Here is a 21,956-nt window from a genome sequence, read left to right on the forward strand (position 1 = left end):
TAAATGTTTTAAGGTCACACTTCACTACTGACGTTGGTTCCAGTACAAAAAAAAAACAGCTGTGTATACACATGTTTGAAAACTTTAGGCTATGAGGCTAAGTATAATGCTCCCAGAATGCTCTCTGATTAGATGCAAATGAAGTGTCATTTAGTAAAATGTGTTGATGCATGCTAGTATTTCCCAAAAATATTTCTAATGGAAAATCAGTGTAACCATTTTCAACACGAATATGGGAAGCATGAAAATAAACACTGACAAAGCCAACTGATCTGACATTTTTATAAGTCTTTTAGTTTCATCAATGCGTGTCTTGTTTTGACATGGCTTTTGTAACACTTTATTGTTGTGGGTGCTACCAGGCCCTCAACATTGTAACAAACACTGCCAAAAAAGAAAAAATAAGTTTTTTGAACTCTAAAAGCACACGTTGCCACCAGTGGCATAACAAAGGCCCCGCAGCCGCCCTCCAGGGGGTCCCTTTAGCACAGCACCTGCCCTGAGTGAGTCTGGAGAGGGGGCTCCTCCATGATCTTTGCAAAGGGGCCCCCTCCAGTTTCGTTACGTCACTGATTGCCACTGTAGTTCCTGACACTGAACAAAACTACTTTGTGTGCCAATATGCTCCTTGTGGAAGAGCAGAATGCAATCACTCACAGTAAAGCCAGCCAAAAGAGAGAGAAATAGAAGTTTTTATTAAACAAAATGTCTTTGTTAACACCAGACCTAATTAGGGACCAAGACCCACATGTAGGTAGCTTTTTGCATGTCACAAACAGTGACTTTCGCTGTTTGCGACGTGCAAAAAGCACATTGCGATGCACAAACCCAGTTTTGCGATTCAGTAACCTGGTTACCGAATCGCAAAACGGGTTTGCGAGTCGCAATTAGGAAGGGGTGTTCCCTTCCTAATTGCGACTCGCAGTGCAATGTAGGATTGTTTTGTGACCGCAAACGCGGGCGCAAACCAATCGCAGTTTGCACCCATTTCAAATGGGTGCTAACACTTTCGCAAAAGGGAAGGGGTCCCCATGGGACCCCTTCCCCATTGTGAATGTCACTGTAAACATTTTTTCAGAGCAGGCAGTGGTCCTGTGGACCACTGCCTGCTCTGAAAAAATGAAACAAAAACGTTTCATTTTTCGTTTTTGTAATGCATCTCGTTTTCCTTTAAGGAACAGTCACAGACATGGTGGTCTGCTGTCTCCAGCAGGCCAGCATCCCTGTGAGGGCCGCTATTCGCAAGGGGGTTGCAAATTTCGACCCACCTCATGATTATTCAAATATGAACCTACCTACATGTGGCCCCAAATTCTTAAAGAAAGTCACAAAAGTGCACCCATGGTATGTCGTACCCCTATAAAATATTTGTGAACTGTATTTTAGCATGGGTAAATACGCATGTGTAGATTTGCTCATGTGAAAATCTATTGAGCATCTGCAAGTTAATTTTCCCTCCAGCCACTTTCTTCCCAACCCTGGAAGAAGTTCTAATTCTGCCATTGTCAGGAGTAAATGTCCAACCTTTCTTATTATGGGAAAATATTAGAGAGAAGCTGGTGAAAATCTTTAAAACATGCCGTTTAGTAGGTTTGCAGACTCAAAGGCATTCCAGCCCTGGAACTATTGCTTACTGCTTCCTCCAGCCCCAGTATGCAGATCTGCAGAAAGGTGGCAAAATAAGGAAATTGCTACAGTAGGGATTGAAACTGCAAGTATTCAAGCCCTATTATGGTAGTAGCCCTGGCATAATCAGAGAGGCTATTGTCAGAGCTCTTACATAATGAGATTGCTGCCATAATTTGTCGCCACACTACATGGCACCAAAGGGACAAGTAGATCTTTTTACAGGACAAGTAGATTTGAGAAGCAACCTGTCCCCTGGACAAGTAGATATTTTAATAAATTCCACACCCCTGATCCAGATACTCCTGGAGAGGAGTAAGGTTGTAGCGTACCAATGAACCAGAAAGATGCAGAATGACATGATAACCAACAGGGTCTTAAAGTCTGGTCAAACACGGACAGTAATGACAAACGGACATAAAAACTGCATTCTTCTGTGAGGCAGATAAAATTTCTCAAAGTTAAGGCTGTCAGAAAGAACAATCAATTTCCATGACTACTTCAAGTAAAATACATTTCTAATTACCAACCAGGGAAAGACCCATAGAAATTCATGCAGGTCTTTTATAATTTTTTTAAAAAAGTATAACATGCAGACCTTCGCTTCATAGTCCAACATTTCATTGCCATTAAACTAATAGTGCTGGGATCACAGGACTAACCTCCGAATTGGTTTTTCCACAGTCAACTGGTATATGCAATTAAGTTTTGCGGGGCTACAACAGTAATAGCCTGCCCTGAAATACGGATACTGCTATTTACATACATTAAGCTCCTACCTGGGAGATCTCAGTTACAGCATTTATTTGTTCTGTTAGGTGCCAGTGTGTATCTTGGTTCCCTGCATTCCACCGACCATGATACTGTTAAACAGTGGCTTTGAAGGCAAATAAATTACCATCCACACCCTAGCCATTTCATCCTCCTTTGTTTGAGGGGTACCTATGGAGAGAGGATGCCAAGTTCCTCCTTTTCAACTTAAGGTACACGCATCAGCTGAGGAAGTGTCGATAAGGACCTCTTTAGAGTGCCAATGAAGTAGCGAACTATCTATATATATATATATATATATATATATATATATATATATATATAATGTCACTTACCCAGTGTACATCTGTTCGTGGCATGAGACGCTGCAGATTCACATGCTGTGCACATCTAGTGTTGGGCGCGGAGTGTTACAAGTTGTTTTTCTTCAAAGAAGTATTTGAGCCACGAGATCGAGGGACTCCTCCCCTTTCGGCTCCATTGCGCATGGGCGTCGACTCCATCTTAGATTGTTTTCCCCGCAGAGGGTGAGGTAGGAGTTGTGTATTATAGTAATAGTGCCCATGCAATGGAGTAAATATGTATGTACATAATGTGGTTTAAAGTGATATATTTACAAATGTTCAAGACCAACTTAAAAACTGCTACAGGCTCCCGGGGAGGCAGGAGGGCGCATGTGAATCTGCAGCGTCTCATGCCACGAACAGATGTACACTGGGTAAGTGACATTTTCCGTTCGATGGCATGTGTAGCTAGAGATACACATGCTGTGCATAGACTAGTAAGCAGTTCTCTCCCCAAAAAGCGGTGGCTCAGCCTGTAGGAGTTGAAGTTGTTTGAAATAAAGTTCGTAATACTGCTTTTGCTACTGTGGCTTGCTGTGTTGTAAACACATCCACGCAGTAATGCTTGGTAAACGTATGAGGCGTAGACCATGTGGCTGCCTTACATATTTCGTTAATTGGAATATTTCCTAGAAAGGCCATGGTAGCACCTTTTTTTCTGGTTGAGTGTGCCTTTGGTGTAATAGGCAGCTCTCTTTGCTTTAAGATAGCAGGTTTGAATACACTTAACTATCCATCTAGCAATGCCTTGTTTAGAAATTGGATTCCCTGTATGAGGTTTTTGGAAAGCAATAAATAGTTGTTTTGTTTTTCGAATTAGTTTTGTTCTGTCAATGTAGTACATTAGTGCTCTTTTGATGTCTAATGTATGCAGTGCTCTTTCAGCTACAGAATCTGGCTGTGGGAAGAACACTGGTAATTCTACCGTTTGATCCAAGTGGAACGGTGAGATCACTTTTGGTAAAAAATTTGGATTTGTCCGTAGAACTACTTTATGCTTGTGTATTTGAATAAATGGTTCTTGTATGGTAAATGCTTGAATTTCACTCACTCTTCTCAGAGATGTGATGGCAATCAAAAATGCAACTTTCCATGTTAAGTATTGCATTTCATAAGAGTGCATGGGCTCAAAAGGTGGACCCATGAGTCGTGTTAAGACAATGTTGAGGTTCCATGAAGGAACTGGTGGTGTTCGTGGTGGAATAATTCTCTTTAGGCCTTCCATAAATGCTTTTATGACTGGTATCCTAAATAATGAAGTTGAGTGCGTAATTTGCAGGTAGGCTGAAATTGCGGTCAGATGTATCTTTATTGAAGAGAAAGCTAGCTTTGACTTTTGCAATTGTAGTAAGTATCCTACTATAACTTTGGCAGATGCGTGTAAGGGTTGAATTTGATTAATATGACCGTAATAAACAAATCTTTTCCACTTATTTGCATAGCAGTGTCTAGTGGTAGGTTTCCTAGCTTGTCTTATGACCTCCATACATTCTTGTGTGAGGTCTAAGTGTCCGAATTCTAGGATTTCAGGAGCCAAATTGCTAGATTCAGCGATGCTGGATTTGGGTGTCTGATCTGTTGTTTGTGTTGTGTTAACAGATCTGGTCTGTTTGGTATTTTGACATGAGGTACTACTGAGAGGTCTAGTAGTGTTGTGTACCAAGGTTGTCTTGCCCATGTCGGTGCTATTAGTATGAGTTTGAGTTTGTTTTGGCTCAATTTGTTTACTAGATATGGAAGGAGTGGGAGAGGGGGAAAAGCGTAAGCAAATATCCCTGACCAGCTCATCCATAACGCATTGCCCCGACTGATCTTGTGGGTACCTGGATGCAAAGTTTTGGCATTTTGCGTTTTCCTTTGTTGCAAATAGATCTATTTGTGGTGTTCCCCACATTTGAAAGTAAGTGTTTAGTATTTGGGGATGAATCTCCCATTCGTGGATCTGTTGGTGATCCCGAGAGAGATTGTCTGCTAACTGGTTCTGAATTCCTGGAATAAATTGTGCTATTAGGTGAATGTGGTTGTGAATCGCCCAATGCCATATTTTCTGTGTTAGGAGACACAACTGTGTTGAGTGTGTGCCTCCCTGTTTGTTTAGGTAATACATTGTTGTCATGTCTGTTTTGACAAGAATGTGTTTGTGACTTATTATGGGTTGAAATGCTTTGAGCGCTAGAAATACCGCTAACAGTTCTAAGTGATTTATGTGAAACTGTTTTTGCTGTATGTCCCATTGTCCTTGGATGCTGTGTTGATTGAGGTGTGCTCCCCACCCTATCATGGAAGCATCTGTTATTATGTATTGTGGCACTGGGTCTTGGAAAGGCCGCCCTTGGTTTAAATTTATACTGTTCCACCATTGAAGCAAGATGTATGTTTGGCGGTCTATCAACACCAGATCTAGAAGTGGACCCTGTGCTTGTGACCATTGTGATGCTAGGCACTGTTGTAAGGGCCGCATGTGCAACCTTGCGTTTGGGACAATGGCTATGCATGAAGACATCATGCCTAGTAGTTTCATCACTAGTTTGACTTGTATCTTTTGATTTGGATACATGGTCTGTATCACATTGTGAAATGTGTGAACTCTTTGTGGACTTGGAGTGGCAATCCCTTTTGCTGTGCTGATTGTTGCTCCTAAGTATTGCTGTGTTTGACACAGCAGAAGGTGTGACTGTGTAGTTGATTGAGAAACCTAATTTGTGGAGGATTTCTATGACATATTTGGTGTGTTGTGAACACCCTGGATGTAGAATCCCTATACACCAACATTCCCCAGGAGGCCACTCTGCAGGTCATTAGCGACCTTTTGGAAGCCAATAGAGGAGAGTCACGTACACCGCCTGACTTCATACTTGACTTGGCACATTTGGCTCTCACAAGGAACTACTTCAAGTTTGAGGATAACTTTTTCCTGCAAATACAGGGTACATCTATGGGTAGCACTTTCGCACCTAGCCTAGCATGTCTCTATGTTGATCACTTTGAGAGACAGGTAGTCAACCACGATGACAACCCGTTTTCCCAGCAGATTAAACTCTGGAAACGATATATAGATGACATTCTATTGGTCTGGACAGGAACTAGAGATGAGGCGATGAATTTTGTAAATTGGTTAAATACAGCTAACCCTTTCCTGAACTTCACCATGACCATAGGTGACAACCAACTAGCATTTCTTGACTTATCAATCTATGAAAGCAATGGGGCTCTAGCCACAGAGGTCTATTATAAACCCACAGATCGGAATAACCTGCTCCAATTCAAAAGCTTCCACCCAAGGTCCCTGAGGGAGAATCTCCCGGTTGGTCAATTCTTACGTCTACGACGGAATTGTTCCACCCTCACAAACTACCGCAAACACGCCGAGAAATTGGTTAGTAAGCTGCAAACCAAGGATTATCCCACACATCTGGTGAAGAGAGCATACAAAAGAGCGGGGAATAATAATAGGGACCAACTACTACAACCACGCACTAGGACGTCTGACACTGAACAAATTGTGTGTGTGACTACCTTCAATCCACTATCCAATAAGATTCAGAAAATCATCAATGATGAGTGGAAAATCCTTATATCTGGTGGTTTACCCTTTCAGCAGCCACTACATGCGTTTAAAAGAGCCACAAACATACGGGACATGGTTGTCCACACAAGACCCAAAGAAAAAAACAATTCCCTGACGACACTAACCACACTATGGGGCCTCCCACCACCAAGAGGACACTACCCATGTGGCAACTGCAGTGTCTGCTGTTTCACCAAAAAGTCAACCACAATAGACCTAGACCTTAAGACTCCATGGGCTCAAAGATCCCTAACCAACTGTAACAGCAAAAACGTGATATATTTGATTAGATGCCCCTGTAACCTTAAATACGTGGGAATGACATCTAGAAAGGTCGCCACGAGAATCTGTGAACATAGGAGTACGATCCGTTGTAAACGAGAGGCTACTAAATTGACTAACCACTTCCTTCTGGAAAAACATTCGGCAGATGACTTACACTGGACGGTCATTGAGCAACTATCTCCATCGTCCTCCAATATGACACAGAGATTGCTCCAGACCGAACAACGTTGGGTCTGGAGATTACACACGGACACCAATGGTCTTAATGATGAGATCCCTTGGTTCACACTCAATAAATGATTTCTCTGACTAACTTATGAGTCCTCCCTTCCGTCTGCTTCTGCTCTATCTTTTTCTTCCCCTTCCCCCCCCCCCCCCCCCCCGGTTGCATTTCTTCTACAATATCCCTTCTCCCTCCTCCCTTTCTTTCGTTTCCCCCCCCTCTTTTTCTCCCCCCCCCCTCTCCTTCCTTTTCTTTATCCTTTCCCTCGTTTTTCCTCGCTTTTTCTTTTTTCCCTTTTTTTCTTAGCCCTTTGGGCTACGGGACCGCTGGGAACTACATTTCCCAGCGTCCACTGTAAACGCGAGCCTTCCGCTGGTGGCGCTCGGGCCGGAATCTTCCGGCTCGGGCCCCACCCTTGCACTCGCCCGCATTCATGCCGGCGCCCCAGCACTGCTGGGGCGCCCGCGGGTGCGGCAAAGCACATCGCGCCATCAACCTAAAGAGGCCCGCCTTTGCAATCGATCACATTCATGCCGGCGCCCCGGCTTGGCCGGTGCGCCCGCCATTACGGCAATCATATCGAGGCTAGTAACGCAAGGAGGCCCGCGGCGGTGATTAACATTAATTGAACTCCAATTTACGCGCTAACAGGGCGCACCTGGAATTTCTTACAGCCATAAATAGACCGTTCTCCCTCAGCCACTTGTCACAAGCGGTCCAAGGAGAGGACGAAGTAGGCGCACGGCGAGCGTCCCTTTTGATGTAGTGAGTGACATACCGGATCACAGGCAACACAGATAAGCCCTTATTGCTTTTAATCTTACTTTTTTTGTCTATAGTCACTTCGGTTTCTCTTAACCAGTATTTTTCTACCAGCAATAGTGGGTTCCTACTGGGAACTTGTTTTTCCCCCCTATTGCTCCCTCTGTATCTATTCTGCCTACTTCTGTTCTTCTCCTCACTTCGTCTTTATGTTCATCTCTATCCCTTAGTGTGTGACTATAAGGGGACACTCCCCCTCCTGGATACCAGAGGCTAGCTGCCTCTAAGAAAAGGGTAAGAACTATAATTCCCTGCAGTGATAGGACTGTCCACTTGTGTAGATATACCCACTCAGTCACTCCACGCATGTATTTTACCTTTTTTGAACATATGTGTTTCGTGCATGAATGCATCCCCTTGACACGTGTGTAGTTGGTTGGTTTTGCAGTGCTGTGTGCCACCAGAGTGCTAATTAATTGCTTTTCTCCCCATAGGCCGCCTCAAGGTAATTCCTTGGGTAATGTAGATCATTCTTTTTTCATTTTCTCACTCTTTGATTTCCCCATAGAGTATTTTCCTCCAACGTGAGACGTAGGGATCCTAGGCCCTGACGAATGCCCCGAGACCTTCATTGGCTCACTTTTGAGGGCAGAAACATGTTGGCTAGTAATTAGTTAGGTGACCCTGTGAGTCCTTGTCCTCACAGAGGTGTCCCAACCCCCCTTTTTAACTACACCAAACAGACACCACCATTAAATTTGTTGCTCTTCACAGGTGTCTGCTTAGGTGTTTTTAGTTTTTCAGTAGATTAGCTGGATCCCGATCTTTCCAGAAACAAGTTTATTTACGCACTCCCTCCTGTTCCTTTAACAGTGAGGTTGAGTCCGCCCAGGTGGCACTGTCCTACCTGGGTGGGTCTAGGTGGTCAAATGATGAAGCATGACACTATATAGTGTGTGAGACCACCTAGTCCGTAAAAGGAAATTCCCTTCTTCCCTCCCCTCGCTGTTCCACTTGGTAATTTCCAACTGACATTCCACTGACGTTACCCTTCCAAATAGGAATACATACAACCTAGGACTACGCTAATATCCGCGACGTCCGCTTCTAGAGAACCCCGTACTTTCGTGTGTACTTTGAATTATAGGGAGCTAAGTACGGAGTGTTCCTCCATAGTTATCCCCCCTCCTCCCTCTTCCTCTCTCCATGTGTAATGATAGTTGAGCAGCTGCTAGCTGCGAGAGTCCCCCCCCTCTAGTGAGTAACTATTGCTCCTTTGTCCAGGACCACACACCAACACTAAGGTTGTTTGTCCTCTTCCCTTTCTTTTCCCCTCTCCCCCTACTGCCTCATATCGGTGCTCTTTCTTCCCCAGTATGGCGGAAGGACTCTCCTTCAGTGATGAGGATCTGACAGCCATTCTGTCGGCCCCCTCACTTCTTGGTGATACCACCCTCTCCAAGAGTTTGTCCCAGTTAGGCGACTGGGATACACTAGTAGAACTAAAACGATCTCATGTCAAAACTATTCTCCACGGGGCCGTTCTGACTGAATACCTCCGGAGCAATACAGCACCAAACGGACTGTTGGTCACCAATGCCCCACGTATATTCCTTGAAGATCTAGAATTTAGAAAGGATTGGGCTCTGATAGCATGGAAGTGTACTAGAGATTGGCTCATCCTGATTATAAAAACAGCGACAAGGTTATCCGAGGCACTCCTAATTCAGATAAAAACGAGTGAGAATAACCTTAAATCAGGGATGAGCATTCTCTCCTTTAAAAAGAAACTAGAGGAGGTTAACAAAAATATGAACGAGCATAAGGAATATCTCACTCAGCGAAAGATTTCTAAATTCCAAAAAGATCTCGATCGGTTCTCCCACGAGAAGATATACCCTTATACCAAATCGGATTATGTAGCGAAAACTAACAACATATCCGACACCTCATCTGGTGGTAACACCAGTTCAGATAATGATAGTTCATCATCAGATAATTTGCGGCAACGTCGTGGACGACGTGGGCAACGCCGGGGAAGGTGGAATCACCCACCTATGTTACCCCCCTGCCCTCCATACCATAATCAACAATGGGGTTGGCCTTCCCAATATGGACTCCCACCTCAATACCAGGCGCCCTTTTTCCAACACCCTGCACAATGGTCTTTTCCTGAGCCACCGCAGCCTTTTTTAGACAGAGGCAACGGGAGGGGAAAAGGAAAAAGGAAAGAGGTACATTGGAGGCCAAGAGAGGACACCCCAGAGAATACTGCACAAAGGGAACCCCTCCCAGGGACAAGCAAAACACTGTAACGAGCCTGACGGATAATCAAACGGATAACATTATCAATCTGAGTAACCGGGTTCTGAGTGAAATTGAAACTAAGGCACTAAACAAGGGCTTAAACTTTGTGCCCACGCCCAAAATTGACTTATTTAAAACCCGAACAGAACTAGCGGGTTTGTTTCGAAAGATACGCTTGAAAACGTTCTTCTTGGAGAAACATTACGAGGCTTCAGACAAAAACACTGGCCTACGCCCAAAGTCCACCTTCTGCCCAACCACGGGACAGATGCCCCCCGAGGTCCTGGCTTTTGAGAAATCAGTATCCCTAAAAGTCAACGCACTTACTGGGACCACCAAAAAAACATACCAGAATATGAGTACGGCCGAGCTTTCAGCTCTGAAAGGCCTGACATCTGACCCCATGATAATCATTAAACCAGCAGACAAAGGGGGAGCAACGGTAATTTCTCCACTTAAAATGTATAGAGATGAGTGCGAACGTCTGTTGGGTAACACCCACCATTATAAACGCTTATCTCGAGACCCCACACCTGATATTCAAGATGAAATTTCCTTTTTCGTGATGAAGGGCTTAGAGAACGACTGGATTACTCGACATGAGGCAGACTTCCTGATACAGGCTAACCCTAGGATTCCCTACTTTTATATTCTCCCTAAAATGCATAAAGGGAAAATTCCCCCACCAGGGAGACCTATTGTATCCGGGATCGGATCGGTTCTAGAACCCCTGTCTCAATTTGTGGATTTCTTCCTTCAGCCATTGGTCAGAAGAATTCCTACTTACCTAAAAGACACAACGGATGTGTTAGTCTTATTAGACTCTGTGGCTTTTGACACAACTAGAGAACTGTTGATCACCCTGGATGTAGAATCCCTATACACCAACATTCCCCAGGAGGCCACTCTGCAGGTCATTAGCGACCTTTTGGAAGCCAATAGAGGAGAGTCACGTACACCGCCTGACTTCATACTTGACTTGGCACATTTGGCTCTCACAAGGAACTACTTCAAGTTTGAGGATAACTTTTTCCTGCAAATACAGGGTACATCTATGGGTAGCACTTTCGCACCTAGCCTAGCATGTCTCTATGTTGATCACTTTGAGAGACAGGTAGTCAACCACGATGACAACCCGTTTTCCCAGCAGATTAAACTCTGGAAACGATATATAGATGACATTCTATTGGTCTGGACAGGAACTAGAGATGAGGCGATGAATTTTGTAAATTGGTTAAATACAGCTAACCCTTTCCTGAACTTCACCATGACCATAGGTGACAACCAACTAGCATTTCTTGACTTATCAATCTATGAAAGCAATGGGGCTCTAGCCACAGAGGTCTATTATAAACCCACAGATCGGAATAACCTGCTCCAATTCAAAAGCTTCCACCCAAGGTCCCTGAGGGAGAATCTCCCGGTTGGTCAATTCTTACGTCTACGACGGAATTGTTCCACCCTCACAAACTACCGCAAACACGCTGAGAAATTGGTTAGTAAGCTGCAAACCAAGGATTATCCCACACATCTGGTGAAGAGAGCATACAAAAGAGCGGGGAATAATAATAGGGACCAACTACTACAACCACGCACTAGGACGTCTGACACTGAACAAATTGTGTGTGTGACTACCTTCAATCCACTATCCAATAAGATTCAGAAAATCATCAATGATGAGTGGAAAATCCTTATATCTGGTGGTTTACCCTTTCAGCAGCCACTACATGCGTTTAAAAGAGCCACAAACATACGGGACATGGTTGTCCACACAAGACCCAAAGAAGAAAAAAACAATTCCCTGACGACACTAACCACACTATGGGGCCTCCCACCACCAAGAGGACACTACCCATGTGGCAACTGCAGTGTCTGCTGTTTCACCAAAAAGTCAACCACAATAGACCTAGACCTTAAGACTCCATGGGCTCAAAGATCCCTAACCAACTGTAACAGCAAAAACGTGATATATTTGATTAGATGCCCCTGTAACCTTAAATACGTGGGAATGACATCTAGAAAGGTCGCCACGAGAATCTGTGAACATAGGAGTACGATCCGTTGTAAACGAGAGGCTACTAAATTGACTAACCACTTCCTTCTGGAAAAACATTCGGCAGATGACTTACACTGGACGGTCATTGAGCAACTATCTCCATCGTCCTCCAATATGACACAGAGATTGCTCCAGACCGAACAACGTTGGGTCTGGAGATTACACACGGACACCAATGGTCTTAATGATGAGATCCCTTGGTTCACACTCAATAAATGATTTCTCTGACTAACTTATGAGTCCTCCCTTCCGTCTGCTTCTGCTCTATCTTTTTCTTCCCCTTCCCCCCCCCCCCCCCGGTTGCATTTCTTCTACAATATCCCTTCTCCCTCCTCCCTTTCTTTCGTTTCCCCCCCCTCTTTTTCTCCCCCCCCCTCTCCTTCCTTTTCTTTATCCTTTCCCTCGTTTTTCCTCGCTTTTTCTTTTTTCCCTTTTTTTCTTAGCCCTTTGGGCTACGGGACCGCTGGGAACTACATTTCCCAGCGTCCACTGTAAACGCGAGCCTTCCGCTGGTGGCGCTCGGGCCGGAATCTTCCGGCTCGGGCCCCACCCTTGCACTCGCCCGCATTCATGCCGGCGCCCCAGCACTGCTGGGGCGCCCGCGGGTGCGGCAAAGCACATCGCGCCATCAACCTAAAGAGGCCCGCCTTTGCAATCGATCACATTCATGCCGGCGCCCCGGCTTGGCCGGTGCGCCCGCCATTACGGCAATCATATCGAGGCTAGTAACGCAAGGAGGCCCGCGGCGGTGATTAACATTAATTGAACTCCAATTTACGCGCTAACAGGGCGCACCTGGAATTTCTTACAGCCATAAATAGACCGTTCTCCCTCAGCCACTTGTCACAAGCGGTCCAAGGAGAGGACGAAGTAGGCGCACGGCGAGCGTCCCTTTTGATGTAGTGAGTGACATACCGGATCACAGGCAACACAGATAAGCCCTTATTGCTTTTAATCTTACTTTTTTTGTCTATAGTCACTTCGGTTTCTCTTAACCAGTATTTTTCTACCAGCAATAGTGGGTTCCTACTGGGAACTTGTTTTTCCCCCCTATTGCTCCCTCTGTATCTATTCTGCCTACTTCTGTTCTTCTCCTCACTTCGTCTTTATGTTCATCTCTATCCCTTAGTGTGTGACTATAAGGGGACACTCCCCCTCCTGGATACCAGAGGCTAGCTGCCTCTAAGAAAAGGGTAAGAACTATAATTCCCTGCAGTGATAGGACTGTCCACTTGTGTAGATATACCCACTCAGTCACTCCACGCATGTATTTTACCTTTTTTGAACATATGTGTTTCGTGCATGAATGCATCCCCTTGACACGTGTGTAGTTGGTTGGTTTTGCAGTGCTGTGTGCCACCAGAGTGCTAATTAATTGCTTTTCTCCCCATAGGCCGCCTCAAGGTAATTCCTTGGGTAATGTAGATCATTCTTTTTTCATTTTCTCACTCTTTGATTTCCCCATAGAGTATTTTCCTCCAACGTGAGACGTAGGGATCCTAGGCCCTGACGAATGCCCCGAGACCTTCATTGGCTCACTTTTGAGGGCAGAAACATGTTGGCTAGTAATTAGTTAGGTGACCCTGTGAGTCCTTGTCCTCACAGAGGTGTCCCAACCCCCCTTTTTAACTACACCAAACAGACACCACCATTAAATTTGTTGCTCTTCACAGGTGTCTGCTTAGGTGTTTTTAGTTTTTCAGTAGATTAGCTGGATCCCGATCTTTCCAGAAACAAGTTTATTTACGCACTCCCTCCTGTTCCTTTAACAGTGAGGTTGAGTCCGCCCAGGTGGCACTGTCCTACCTGGGTGGGTCTAGGTGGTCAAATGATGAAGCATGACACTATATAGTGTGTGAGACCACCTAGTCCGTAAAAGGAAATTCCCTTCTTCCCTCCCCTCGCTGTTCCACTTGGTAATTTCCAACTGACATTCCACTGACGTTACCCTTCCAAATAGGAATACATACAACCTAGGACTACGCTAATATCCGCGACGTCCGCTTCTAGAGAACCCCGTACTTTCGTGTGTACTTTGTGTTGTGAACACCGTCTTAGCGTGTTGGTTTTGATTAACCAATCGTCTAGGTACAGGAACACATGTATTTGCTGCCTTCTGATATGTGCAGCTACTACTGCTAAGCATTTTGTAAAAACTCTTGGTGCAGTTGTTATTCCGAATGGCAACACTTTGAATTGGTAATGTATCCCTTGGAATACAAACCTTAGGTACTTTGTGTGTGAAGGATGTATTGGTATATGGAAATATGCATTCTTTAGGTCTAGTGTTGTCATGTAGTCTTGTTGTTTGAGCAGTGGGATTACGTCTTGTAATGTAACCATGTGAAAGTGATCTGATTTGATGTAGGTATTTAATGTTCTGAGATCTAGTATAGGTCTCAGACTCTTGTCCTTTTTGGGTATCAGAAAGTACAGGGAGTAAACTCCTGTGTTTATTTGTTGTTTTGGTACTAACTCTATTGCTTCTTTTTGTAGCAATGCCTGAACTTCTAGTCCTAGAAGATCTATATGTTGTTTTGACATATTGTGTGTTTTCGGTGGAATGTTTGGAGGGAATTTGAGAAATTCTATGCAATAACCATGCTGGATAATTGCTAAGACCCAAGTGTCTGTTGTTATTTCCTCCCAATGTTTGTAAAACTTGGTTAGTCTCCCCCCCACAGGTGTTGTGTTGGGGATTTGTGACCTTGAAGTCACTGCTTGTTTGGAGGAGTTTTGGGACTTTGGAACTTTCCTCTATTCCTTTGAAATTGTCCCCCTCTATATTGTCCCCGAAAACCTCCCCGCTGATACTGGCTCTGGTAAGTGGGCTTTGTTTGTGAGGTTGTGGCGTCTGTGGTTTGCCCTCGAAACCCCCCCCCTCGAAATTGTGTCTTTCGAAATGTGCCTCTGCTCTGTGGGGAGTAGAGTTCGCCCATGGCTTTGGCCGTGTCAGTGTCTAAGTTTTTCGATCGCAGTGTCCACCTCCGGGCCAAACAACTGCTGTCCGTTGAATGGCATATTCAGCACAGCTTGCTGTATCTCTGGTTTAAATCCTGATGTACGCAGCCATGCATGTCTCCTTATTGTTACTGCTGTGTTGACAGTTCTAGCAGCTGTGTCTGCAGCATCCATTGCTGACCGTATCTGATTATTGGAGATACCCTGTCCTTCTACTACTTGCTGTGCTCTTTTTTGGAACTCCTTGGGTAAATGTTCAATAAGGTGTTGCATCTCATCCCAATGGGCCCTATCATATCTGGCTAGCAAAGCTTGCAAATTTGCAATACGCCACTGGTTTGCTGCCTGTGCCGCCACCCTTTTGCCTGCAGCATCGAATTTTCGACTTTCTTTATCTGGAGGTGGTGCATCTCCTGAAGTAGGAGAGTCGGCTCTTTTGCGCGCTGCTCCCACTACAACAGAGTCTGGTGTTAGCTGTTGTGTAATGTACACTGGGTCTGTTGGTGGCGGTTTATATTTATCTACTCTTGGAGTAATGGCTCTCCCTTTAACAGGCTCCTTAAACACTTGTTTGGAGTGTTTTAGCATTCCAGGTAGCATAGGAAGACTCGGATATTGGCTGTGTGTGGACGACAGTGTATTAAAAAGAAAGTCGTCTTTAATGGGCTCTGAATGAAGGCTGACATTATGAAATGCCGCTGCTCTTGACACCACCTGTGCGTAGCCTGTACTATCCTCTGGTGGCGATGGTTTAGCTGGATAGCATTCTGGACTATTATCTGACACTGGTGCGTCATAAAGGTCCCATGCGTCAGGGTCATCTTGACTCATTCCTGTAGGAGTTGGGGATTGCATCATTGGTGGGGTGGCTACCGGTGATGGTTGCGGAGAGTGATGTGGGGATGGTGGCGGTGTTACTGGTTTAGCCACCTTTGTGTGTGGCTGTTTGTCCTGGTCTTGGAAGGCAAGCTTGCGTCTCATTTTGACTGGAGGAAGAGTGCTGATCTTCCCTGTATCTTTTTGAATAAAGAGCCGTCTTTGTGTGTGATCTGGCTCGATTGCCTGTAATTCCTGTCCAAATCTATGTGTCTTCATTTGTGTGGACAGTCCTTGTTCCTCAGTGTAGGAACTTGTTTTCGGTTCCGAGGCCGGATATTTCGGTACCGAAACCTTTTTGGCTGCTTTTTTCAGCTCCGACGAAACCTTTTTTTACTTTCGGCGTCATGCTCTCTCGGTGCCGCTGTCTCAGTGCCGAATCTTCTGAGCCACTATCTCGGGCCCGAGATTGCTGTGTGCCGGTATCTCGACCGGAGTCGGATGACTTCGACACCAGCTCGCCCTTTTTCGGTGCCGATGAACGGTCACCTACTTTTCGGGTTAAGCCATGGCCTGTTGGCGGTGGCGTCCCCTGGGCTTTAGCGCTTTTCTCGTGAGTTCTTGGTTTCGACGTCTTACTCATGGTTTTAGGCGTTTCCTCGGGATCGATCTCCTCAGAGTCCGACTCCTGGGTGGAGAATGTTTCTTCCTCGAAACGCTCTTGTCCTGTAGGCGCCGATGCCATTTGCAGTCTTCTTGCTCTTCGGTCCCTGAGTGTCTTCCTGGACCGAAACGCTCGACAGGCCTCACAAGTATGGTGACAAACACAAGTTACAGACCAGATGTTGATCTGTATATGGATACTTGTTATGGCATTTTGGACAGAAGCGGAATGGGGTCCGTTCCATCAGCTTTGAAGAGACTAGGCCGGGCCGACCAGGCCCCGACTGGGATGGAAAAAAAAAACAAAGGGCCACCGGAGCTCTTCTTAATTCGGTGTCAATCTGTTGTAACTAACCCGATACCGAACGCAAACAATACCGACTATTTTTCCGAGATTCTAACTAACTTTCCGACCCGAAACACGGAGCGAAAAGGAACACGTCCGAACCCGATGGCGGAAAAAAACCAATCTAAGATGGAGTCGACGCCCATGCGCAATGGAGTCGAAATAGGAGGAGTCCCTCTGTCTCGTGACTCGAAAAAAGACTTCTTCGAAGAAAAACAACTTGTAACACTCCGAGCCCAACACCAGATGGCGGGATGTGCACAGCATGTGTATCTGCAGCTACACATGCCATTGAACATATATATACACACATATATACATATACACACACATATATATATATATGTATATATATATATATACACACACACACACCCATATACACACACATACACACACACACACGAGTCAGACAGATTGCACTATCTAAATGGTGATTACTTTAGTCAATCAATACAAATAACTGAAAACGGGAATTTAAAAAGGCAATGAAGAGGATGTAGGCCTTGCTGCTAAGAACTGTGTATCCAGCAGGTCACAAGATCGAATCCTGGCAAATCCAATCAGCCTTCATTCATAGGAGACTGATAAATGGAGCACTATTGTACCAAGCAAACACAGCTCTCCCCTTTCAACCTTTTAAATCTTGCCACTACAATTCTCTTCACTGGGGATAGCTATATAATATTTCATTTAATCCCCTTACTGGTCAACCTTTAAGTAATCCCTGCTAAGCAGCCTATCCCATTAACACCTTCTCGTGCCTGTGAAATGCCTAGCAAAAAGACTTTCCACAACCCATCTCCCTCCCCCAGGCTGTAAAACAAGGAGGCAATATTCCACCCCTCTTGATGCCTTAGTCTGATTGAGGGAGACTGATCTAGCACACCATTCTCCACCGATCAAGATTATGTAGATATATAGCCTTAGCCCTGCTCAGTTTGGTTGTCTGCTTTGAACTTTGCACAGGGAGATAATTTTATTTAAAGCACAGCTTTGTATTTCACTACTACATATTTTGCCTGAAGTGTTACGTAAAAGATTACTGCAAAGCCCCATTCTCTCAACAGTAGCCTAGGACATTGTTATTATCACTTACAATGGGCTCTGTAGCAGATCAGATAAACGCACAGTGCAGGATGGCATCAGGGGCGACAGGTAGGTTGCACGTTTTACAGTTTTGGACTGGGCAAGCTTGCTGTGTCAGTGATTATCCTTAACTCTTGATAGCCCTTAAGTAAGAAGTTAAGGGAATGCTAAGACTCCAGCAATTACTACAACATCAGCAGACATCTAATGAACAAACAATAAACAAACTAGTTATTCCATTGCCTTGTCCTGTAGACACTGGTCATGCCTGGACATCTGTGGTGAAATTACTATTTTTTTTTTTTAAAGGCAACCCCCTCCTCCCCATGTAACATCCACTTCTGGTCCTTGACATTATAGCACGTATGTGCGTGGAGTAAGTGAAGCACAAAACTAGTTATAAAGCAAGAGGTTCAGAGGTTGAGCTAAGCGGAATACATATGGCAGATCGCAGAAATGTACAGTGAAGGAAAAGATGCAGGAACAGAAAATGTACCACGAAAAAGTGGCGGATGAGCAGGTGGGCCTTCAGACAAGATCCTCAAAGAGGAGGTGAGGGGAAAGTGGTTTATCCAGTATGGGCCAGTGCAAGGGAAAGACCATCATAAACAGCTCAACCTCTCAGCAGGAGGGAAGTTCATGTGTTTAGTCCCCGTTAAATTGGGTACTAAATAAGTGACACTCTTAAAAAAAAAAAAAAAACAGAAATGGGGTGCTGAAAACTTTTTTTTTAAAGTTTTTTTTTTTTAAGTTATTTATTTTCCTACGCGTTTCCTCACTCATCCCTAGAAGGAGCTAGGAAGAGATAGGAGAGACTACTTCTGGATTGCGCACACACACACACCCCTCCCGCCTGCAATTTTCACAGGGGGAGAGGAGAAGAAGAAATAACTGGCCAATGCAGCAAGCCAGAAAGTCATACCCTGTCCCACGTAGAAAGCCCAGGTTGATAAATTTCATGCTGCAGAGATGCTTGGCTTGTAGTGAGCTTTTAGTTTACTTCATATTGCACTCAACTACGCGTAATTTTGCATCTCTAATAGCAAGTGATTTGAAAAAAAATTAAATCCTATGATTCAAAGAAATAAAATCAAGCTAGAAAAGCTAACAGGCAGCACTGACCGAAGCAGTGCTAGGAGCATGAAGGAAGTTGGGACATTGTACAGAGAGCCATAGGTCAGACAGAACCGGAGAGAAGAAATTTTCAACACTAAAGAACTGCACTACATCCCGGATATTGCTGGTCTATAGAGTCAAGCGTAACAGCGAACCAGTACAAGTGCCTTGAAAGAAGTTTAAGTTAGCTCAAATTCTTTAAGACAGGTCAGTGACCTAGTATACCTTTGAAAAATCATTACAGTTAAAGGCTGTGTGGTGAGGCAATGCCACGCATTACAACATGTCAAACCATTCACTTGCATTGAAGTGATAATGCTTTCAATTAAGGTGTGACGATTAGAAGCACTGCTACAGGCACAACTTTTTCCTTGGCTCAAGCAGAAGGTGGTATCTCAGCCAGATTGCTGGCCCAGCCATTTCGGTATAGTAAGAATACATTTCACCTTGTGCCAAGCAAATCATAATGGGGGAGCACTTCAAATGAAAGGGTTTAGGTTTTCGCTTCAACAGTCCTCAAAAGTTTCAAAAACAAAGGTCTGAAAGGTCACACTAACTCGACATGAAAACTGAACCCAAATCAAGACAAATGTTTGATCAACTATATTTAATATCATTAAGCTGCATTTACCTCTTGGTAGGAGATCCAATCATAAGGCTGGTTTGGTTTTCTATGGCCTAAACAGGGGCCGTTATCTGAAATTAAAAAAATAAAACCTTATTTAAAAAAAAGGAAACACAAAAAAAAAATCTTGTTGTAGGCCATTTTACAATAAGCATAACCTCCACACCACTGAAACTACTGACACAGAATTGTAAACCCTAGGAGTGTCAGAAGATTTCTTAAAAAACACAATTGTTTTTACTTACTCGATACCCGTAATCCTCTTTGGAAAACTTCATATAAAGTTCTTACATCATCGTAGTAGTATGTCAATGGTTCATCAGTATCCATAAGGGTACATCTTCTTGCAAGTTCTCCACCCTAGAAAAACGAAAACAAATATTGGTACACGCTAATGCTAAATTCCAAGAAAACTAAACAAAGTGGTCAAAAACTGCCTACAATAGCTTTGCCAAGCTAAAAACGCATCCAGCACTGACACACCAATAGCCCTCTTCAGTGATCGGGTATGATCAAATGTTCTGCGTATTAAATATTGTTACGCTTATCAGGATACTTTTTTTTTCTTCATTTCATCTAGATCCCTGGGTCCATCTCAGTTACTAATTTCGTTAGAGTTAGCATCCGGTATGAGATGTTCAGCCAGTCCTGGATTACATCACTTTTCAATCCAGGTGCTAGTAGTTTGACTGGCAAGAGGACCAGAGTCACTCTAAAAGTACCACTTGCTGATCTTTCATGATCGAAAACGTGTATACACTCAAAACGTTAAGCATGAAGTCAGACTTGCCAACTTAGAGAAACTTTCACTGTGAGGAGGGGGTGGGGCCTTGAAGAGGGGGTGGGGCCTTTGAAGTGGGCAGGTCTTAGTGCACAGCACAGTCCGAGGCAAAAGAGTGGAGTGCTGAGGTGAGAGGTCCTGAATGGGCAGAATTTTAGCAGCTGAACACAAGAGCTGTTGCAGTTTCTTGAAGTTGTGCATTAAACATCTGGAGAAAAGAGGCCAGGCTTCATGCTGTTGATCCTGGTTTGGTTGTTCAGTTTAGGTGCAGTTGAAGTAGGAATGTTTTTATGGTGGGTGGTTGGGGGGAGGGGGGGGTCTAGAGGAATGGAGGTAGAGGGAGGAAAAGTGTGCAGAGATACTAAGAGGGACAAGGAGGAAGGGATGAATGGATTGTCTGAAGTCAAAAGAAGGATTGCCAGGCTCTACATCAACTAGAATTTATGCACAAAATACCTCAGCATTATACCACAGAATAAGAAATATCAAATGTAACTTGTTGCTATAAAAAAATAAAAAAAATAAAAAATAATAAAAAATAAAATAAAAAAATTCAGGACACAAAATGGAGCATGGGGGGAAGTAGAACAATCCTTCAAATCGACAGAACCCAGCTATGGAATGGCTCAGTTAACACAGAGGACTGTTAACTGGTACAAAGTGATCTGCTCAGACAAACCTGGCATTTTTTGGTCCCATCACTTTGCCTACAGTAATACTACAAGAAACAAATCGCAGAATAACAAGGCTGTCGGAGCTAGCCCATCATGACCCTTGATGTGCTGTACATGCAGACAGGCAGGGGCACTGCAAAGTTTACAGCCAACAGACTTCAGTTTACTCAGTTCTAGAATACAAGTAACACATTGAATACATTTTATAATGAGTCATGACCTGTACAGAGTGGGAGTCTCAATGAGATGGAGCCATCAGCAACTCTCCTTGAAAGGAAACTGACACCATTAGAGCTTTAGTGAACTAAGAACTAGTCACAGAGTAATAGTCTTAGGATCAACTGCTTTCAAGCATAATGGAAGTATTCTCTTCAAAAAGGGTCCTGTAAAGAAAATTCAACCTCCTTACAGTCACTGAATCAAAATCGGTTTATGCACCTTTGCCACCTGTCCCTTGTAGTATGAAGCTTTGTTAGTCCATCAGGCGAAGACTAACCCAAGGGAAGTACAGAACAAGACTATCTTAAGGAGCTATTAATGGGGTTGTTAATGAGGTGGGATAACTTGGGCGTATTATGCAAACTGAGAAGCAAAGTTTAGTGGTTTGCACAAAATTCAAATGCCTTCTTAATATGGTAGCGACAGAACTGAACATTGAGCAAAGGAAAGAGCATAACTAAAATGCATCTCCACCAACCAGTCCACAAAAAAAAAAAAAAAAAAAAATTGGAAAAGCAGGAACTGAGATACTATGCTGAGTAGTTTAAGAAAACGTTTACATTCTGTATGGGCTCCCTTGCTGCTTGGACTTCACAACTGTGAAAACCAGTTTCTGCTCCCACGATGAAGTAGTTCCTTCATCCAACAAACGAAGAGTAAGTGGAGCACCTTAACAGGTGAACTGTGTTTTTGTCCAAGGCACTGAGCACCCATGCATGGTTCA

At 44.1% G+C, this 21,956-nt stretch overlaps 1 protein-coding gene across 6 annotated transcripts in view; it reads right to left on the reverse strand.

The window, feature by feature from the left end:
- ACSL1 (acyl-CoA synthetase long chain family member 1) overlaps positions 1–21,956 on the reverse strand; it is a 447,768-nt gene that overhangs the window by 249,923 nt on the left and 175,889 nt on the right. For all 6 annotated transcript variants that reach the window (XM_069199542.1, XM_069199561.1, XM_069199552.1 and 3 more), the window contains exons 3-4: positions 19,804–19,918; positions 19,565–19,629 (exon numbers count right to left, since the gene is read on the reverse strand). In XM_069199542.1, the coding sequence (XP_069055643.1) occupies positions 19,565–19,629; positions 19,804–19,918 (180 nt within the window). The remainder of the gene's footprint in view (positions 1–19,564; positions 19,630–19,803; positions 19,919–21,956) is intronic.

Source organism: Pleurodeles waltl, chromosome 1_2 (assembly GCF_031143425.1).
Source record: "Pleurodeles waltl isolate 20211129_DDA chromosome 1_2, aPleWal1.hap1.20221129, whole genome shotgun sequence".
Classification (NCBI taxonomy): Eukaryota; Metazoa; Chordata; class Amphibia; order Caudata; family Salamandridae; genus Pleurodeles; species Pleurodeles waltl.